This window comes from Chrysochloris asiatica, unplaced genomic scaffold (assembly GCF_000296735.1).
Source record: "Chrysochloris asiatica unplaced genomic scaffold, ChrAsi1.0 scaffold00328, whole genome shotgun sequence".
In the NCBI taxonomy this organism is placed as follows: domain Eukaryota; kingdom Metazoa; phylum Chordata; class Mammalia; order Afrosoricida; family Chrysochloridae; genus Chrysochloris; species Chrysochloris asiatica.
The window spans coordinates 834,871-841,445 of record NW_006408846.1 but is presented as its reverse complement, the minus strand read 5'-3'; the positions used below and the strand labels follow the sequence as shown (position 1 = coordinate 841,445).

General features: G+C 36.8%; 1 protein-coding gene and 1 pseudogene across 1 annotated transcript in view; one reads left to right on the top strand and one right to left on the bottom strand.

The window, feature by feature from the left end:
- CLEC2A (C-type lectin domain family 2, member A) overlaps positions 1-5,489 on the bottom strand; it is a 7,535-nt gene extending 2,046 nt beyond the window's left edge. Inside the window, exons 1-2 of the mRNA XM_006875477.1 lie at positions 5,349-5,489; positions 1,088-1,191 (exon numbers count right to left, since the gene is read on the bottom strand). Of these exons, the coding sequence (XP_006875539.1) occupies positions 1,088-1,191; positions 5,349-5,489 (245 nt within the window). The remainder of the gene's footprint in view (positions 1-1,087; positions 1,192-5,348) is intronic.
- LOC102814175 lies at positions 1,827-2,767 on the top strand (annotated as a pseudogene).
- Positions 5,490-6,575: the final 1,086 nt, after the last annotated feature.

Sequence of the window (6,575 nt, the reverse complement as noted above, 5' to 3'; positions counted from 1 at the left end):
CACCACCAGTAAAGCTTAAATTCATTTGGTACTGTTGAAACACTGAGATAGAAATCAAAGACACTGATTTTAATACATTTTTTTTGTTGCTTTTTAATTAATGGATTCTGTTATTTACCAAAGTGTTCCTCTTTTTTATTTTTGATAATATAGTTGGCTCTATCTTACTAATTTGATTATGAGTATGATTGTTCCTATTCCCAGCCCTTTTTGTTTTCAGTTCAGCATTTGTGGAAATAATAAAGCAGGAGTGCCTGGAATCCTAGTGTGGCACCATAGGATAAGCACTAAACTGAAACGTTGCTTTGAACAGCAAGGTCCTCGGTTCAAACTCACTAGCTATTCCTTGGAAAACCTATACAGGATCACTATGAGTCTGAACTGACTCAATGGCACACAACCACATAAATACGTAAGAAAGAAAGTATGGCTCTTATTTTAAAGTAAAATGACATGAACTTAAGAAGAATAGTTGGGAGAAAGATGAGACTTTCTACTCACTTAAAGATTTCCAGTCTCAGAAACCCCATACACGGTTGCTGTGAGTTGGGGCTGACTTGAGGGTACACAACAGAGGCAGTAGCAGCAAGGAAAATAACACATACATTCAATCATAAAAAGACTCCCTAAATATATTATACTGTTTATAACAGAAGTTTGGGAATATAGAGACAACGATAATGTCTCCAACTATTCAAGATGTCTGAGATAAATAAATGAAAGTGGTTAGATACATCTGTAATACATGAGCTTTGACTTGATAGATTCCAAATAATTGAATTTGAATTAGCAAAAGGAGAGTATATTAACATAAAGTTGATGATAAATGTTAAATGTAAAAGTATGAACAATTTCACTCTGTATCAGTTAGTAGAATCAGATGATGATGGCTTGCTTGAAGGTATCTGGGTTTAAATGTGAATTGGTACATATCTCAAAGTGAAGACTAAGGAAGGTAATTGTTGTTAAGTGCTGTTGAACATAGAGAAAATAAAAAGATTTTCTTAAATAATTCAACTCAGAATAATTGCAATTATTTTTTACACAATACAAGAAAAAATATTTTCCAACTGAGTACAAGGCTCACCAAGAATTGAATATTGTTCCGTTTGTCCATTTCCAAGGATTTCCTTCTTCACTGCTCAATCCAATCCAGTGTGAAGAAGTTCCTGTGTGGTTCTTCAAAAATTCCTTTCACAAAGCACAGGGCATCATCCATTACTTAATGTTTTCGAGCAGGTTGCTAAACACGCTTATTAACCCAACCATATTATATTTTATAATTTGCATATACTCATGACTCGATGGAGTTCTGGTGTGGCTCTGTAGGATAATGTACTAGACCACTAGGTTGGTTTGAACTGCAAGGTTGACATTTCAAACTCACCAGCCACTCTTCGGAAACCCTATACAGGGTCACTGTGAGTCTGAACTGACTCGAAGGCACTTAATAATAACAAACCAATAACAATGCCTCTAAGGAGCTCTGGCAGCATAGTGGTTATGAGTGGGGCTGCTAACTTCAAAGTCAGCTGTTCAAAATTACTGGCCGTTCCTTGGGAGAAAGATGAGACTTTCTGCTACCATAAAGATTTACAGACTCAAAAACCCTATGCAGGGTCTCTGTGAGTTGGAACAGACCCCACCGCGACACCACCACCACCACCACAACAACAACCATGGAGTCCTGATGTGGAACCTTGGGATAATACACTGAACCCCAAGGTTGATTTGAACAAGAATGTTGGTGGGCTACTCCTTTCTGCTCGTGGACACCACGGAGGAAGCATCATCTTTTTTTTTTTTTTCTCCCCCTCACCGCCGTCATGTCTAAGTCAGAGTCTCCTAAAGAGCCCGAACAGCTGCGGAAACTCTTCATCGGAGGTTTGAGCTTTGAAACAACAGATGAGAGCCTGAGGAGCCATTTTGAGCAATGGGGGATGCTCACGGACTGTGTGGTGATGAGAGATCCAAATACTAAGCGCTCCAGAGGCTTTGGGTTTGTCACTTACTCTACTGTGGAGGAGGTGGATGCAGCCATGAATGCAAGGCCACACAAGGTAGATGGAAGAGTGGTGGAACCAAAGAGGGCCGTTTCAAGAGAAGACTCTCAAAGACCAGGTGCCCACTTAACTGTGAAAAAGATTTTTGTTTGGTGGCATTAAGAGAAGACACCGAAGAGCATCACCTAAGAGATTATTTTGAGCAGTATGGAAAGATTGAAGTGATTGAAATCATGACAGACAGAGGCAGTGGCAAGAAGAGGGGCTTTGCATTTGTAACCTTTGATGACCATGACTCTGTAGATAAGACTGTTATCCAGAAGTACCATACTGTGAATGGCCACAATTGTGAAGTAAGGAAAGCCCTGTCAAAGCAAGAGATGGCCAGTGCCTCCTCCAGTCAAAGAGGTCGAAGTGGTTCTGGAAACTTCGGTGGTGGCCGTGGAGGTGGTTTTGGTGGGAATGACAACTTTGGTCGTGGAGGAAACTTCAGCGGACGAGGTGGCTTTGGTGGCAGCCGAGGTGGTGGTGGATATGGAGGCAGTGGGGATGGTTATAATGGATTTGGTAATGATAGAAGCAATTTTGGAGGCAGTGGAAGCTATAATGATTTTGGCAATTACAATAATCAGTCTTCAAATTTTGGAGGCAGAAGCTCTGACCCTTATGGTGGTGGAGGTCAATATTTTGCCAAACCACGAAACCAAGGTGGCTATGGTGGTTCAAGCAGCAGCAGTAGCTATGGGAGTGGCAGAAGGTTTTAATGATTGCCAGGAAACAAAGCTTAGCAGGAGAGGAGAGCCAGAGAAGTGACAGGGAAGCTACAGGTTACAACAGATTTGTGAACTCAGCCAAGCACAATGTGGCAGGGCCTATCTGCTACAAAGAAGACATGTTTTAGACAATACTCATGTGTATGGGCAAAAAACAAAACAAAACAAAACAAAACAAAAAAAACTCAAGGACTGTAATTGTGACTAATTGTATAACAGGTTATTTTAGTTTCAGTTCTGTGGAAAGTGTAAAGCATTCCAACAAAGGGTTTTAATGTAGATTTTTTTTTTTTTCCACACCCATGCTGTTGATTGCTAAATGTAATAGTCTGATCATGACGCTGAATAAATGTCTTTTTTTAAAAAAAAAAAAAAAAGAATGTTGGTGGTTCAAATTCATCAGCTGCTCTTTGGAAATCCTCAAATGGAACATAAACCCACTCAACAATAATAACAATACCGCTATAAAAGGAGCCCTGGTGATGTGGTGGGTTATGCCTTGGACTACTAATCTCAAGATCAGCTGTTTGAATTCGCCAGCTGATTCTTGGGAGAAAGAGGAAGCTTTTGGTTCCCTTAAAGATTTACAGCCTCAGAATCCTAACATAGTGTCACTATGAATCAGAATGGACTGATGGCAGTGATGTTGGGTTTGGGTTTGGGGGGAATACCTTTACAGTAACAACATACAAATATAGGTTTCCCCTGTCATCTGAAAGCAGAGGCTTTTCTATCAAAATGTTCCTAAGCAGAACTCGTGTAAAGCGAAGGAGCTATTTGTTACCTTTCATTTATATTGCAAAAATATTTGAGAGTTCTCAGACCCAGAAAAGAATCTAGCAAATCATACTAATTAACAAATAAAACCTAAAATAATATTAATATGCTGGTTGCTGAGATACTGAGTATAGTTCTTGGGGAATGAGTTTGGACAACAATACTCCAGGTGCACGTTGCCTCTTTAAAGCTCCCTAAAAAACAAATGATGAACATGATTTTGCTATTCGTCTTTTGTCATAAATGTGAAAATTCTCTTTGGGTTTCTTTCAATTAGCAAAACAGGTACTAATGGAAGTCATAAAAATAAAGTGGTGTAAGGCAAACTTACAAAAGGCAGTCCTGATAGTTGATATTTACTTCTTGTTTTTTATCTCTTAAGTAATTGAATGCCTTTAATCAAATCATTTAAATTCTCTCCACTACACTGTCTCTCACTTTTGCTAAAAGCAACCTCCATCAATCAAATAAGAGATCAATGAGGAAAAGCTTATCTAACTTCTTCCTTCTCATGCTCAAATGTTTCAAGCATCTATGTGTTCTAGTCACAGAATGAACAAAGATTATAAATTGATGTGTCTATAGCAAATTATATAGGCTGTACTTTGAGTGAGAGAAAGAACTAACAAATATTTTGTTTTGTGCATAGATCCTCTCCTAAAAGTAACAGAAAAGCTTGTATGAGAAAAAAGTTTAATTAGGAGTGTAAGTGCTGTTCATATTTCAAAACTTAGATCTAAGCTACTTTGAATATATAATACAATAAGAATTTCAATGCTGTTCTGTGCTTTGTCATAGAATCAGAGATCAAGCTAGTATTTGGTTGAATGGTGATGGTTATGTGCTGTGGAGTCAGTTCTGACTTATAGAGACCCTGAATAAGATTTCTGAGGCTATAAATCTTTATTGGAGCAGAAAGCCTCATTTTTCTCCCACCAAATGGCTGGTAGTTTCAAACTGCTGACCTTGGCATTAGCAGACCAACTGGTAACCACTCCATTACCAGAGCTCTTTTTTCCTTGAATAAGGTTTATTTAAAAAAAAAAAAAAAAAGAATTAAGTAATGGACTTTAGGAGTCCTGGTGTGGCACTGGGATTAAAGCTCTAGACTACAAAGTTGGTTGAACCTCAGTGGTTCAAACTCACCAGTTGCTTCACGGAATCCCTATACAGAGTTGCTATTTGTCAGAATCAGCTAGACAACAGTTAACAACAACAATGGACTTTGTGTTTCTTCTATTGGCTTCTTGCTATTGGATCACAAACAACCAACCTATTAGTCAGGTTTTCTCTACTAAAAGCACAGAAACCAAATTCTTTCTATACCCTGTGTTCAATTCCCTCATTTTCTGTCTGCTCTTACATCTTTCATCCATTGTTCTGATTCATCAAAGTGTATGTATATGCTCTATACAAGCTCCAAAATCTATATTTTATTATTATATCACTTTTTTGTTTTATGGTTTGTGTAAGGTAGATGTAAAACATAAAATATATTGAACTGAGAACAGTTAGCACAAATATTTAACTATATAAGTAATATGCTTAGTGGTTAAGAGTCAGAATTCAAACCTCAGCTTGGTAACTTACGGTTCTGTGACACTAACTGGGTTATATAATTCCTCTTTGCTTTACTTTCAAAATATTTTAAATGGGGATACGAATATATCTGTTTTATAAATGATAGTTGAAGATTACATGGAGTATTTTGGTTAGAACAGTGTCATAAAGTATTAGTTATTTTTATTTATATTGTCTTTGTACAAACTTAGTTTCTATCCTCCCCCTTTCTTACCAAATCATTTTGTGTATCAATCTGAGCAAGTTCCGATCCATGTGAGCTACAAAAGCTTTTACTGGCTGACCAATTTCTGGTATCAAGAGAAAAATAAAAACACTTCTTTTCTGCTTCAATCCAATCACCTGAACATGCCATGATTTTGGGACATTTTAGATGCATTCTATCAGTTACTGTTTAAAAAAACAAAAACAAAAAAAGAAATGATCATATGAAAAATAACTTGAAAAGGTTTCTACTCATTCTGTTTTTAAAAAGTTTTTACTTTTTAGTATCAGGGAAATTAGATTTATTCATGACATGATGCATGAATTCATTTTCTTGCCTGTAAAGACTAGTGGTTCAGTTGTCTATACTTAACAATGTTTTCATGACTTCTAGAATTAAAATTTATCATTGAATTCATTTCACAAAGTGATTTTATAACTTCAGTTTTACAAATCTTGCCACTCTAACAGAAAAAAAAATTAATTGTGCAATAGGTGAATTGTGTTATTCTTTCTTTTTTTTCCTCTTTTAACATAATGTGATAACAATGAATACATATTTCAAAAGAACAATGATTAGAAGCAAAAGTTATTTCTGATCCAGAAGATAACCAAGTAAAAAATCACTACAATTATAAGGCAGTGTTGCTGGTGGCTAAAATACAGACAGTCAGACAGACAAAAATCTCAATCCTGGACATTGCACTTATATTTTTCAGAAGTAACTTACTCACTTAGGCCTTTGCATTATTATCTTAAAAATCATTTTTATAATTATAACTGTGTCATTGACTTCGAACCACAAAGTTCACAGTTTGAATCCACCAGGCACTCAAAGATGAGGCTTTATGCTTCCACAAAGACTCAAAGCTTTGGAAACCTCATACAGTGTCACCATGAGTCAGAACTGACATCAACAACATTGTCTTGTAAATGGGATAAACAATTTACACTCAGCAGTAACCTAAAGGTTGGTAGTTCAAACTCTCCTAGAAGTACCTTGGAAGAAAGGACTGTGGATCTGCTTCAGTAAAGATTATAGCCAAGGATATGCTATGGATCAATTCTATAACACTTGAGATAATTACCTCAGAAACATTGCTCTCAATAGCAATAAAATAATTGTGGGTTAATGTGCCACACTGCAAAGTCAGTTTGAACTGCAAGGTTGATGGTTCAAGCTCACCAGCTGCTCCTTGGAAACCCTACACAGGTTTGTGATGGGTAGGAAACAACT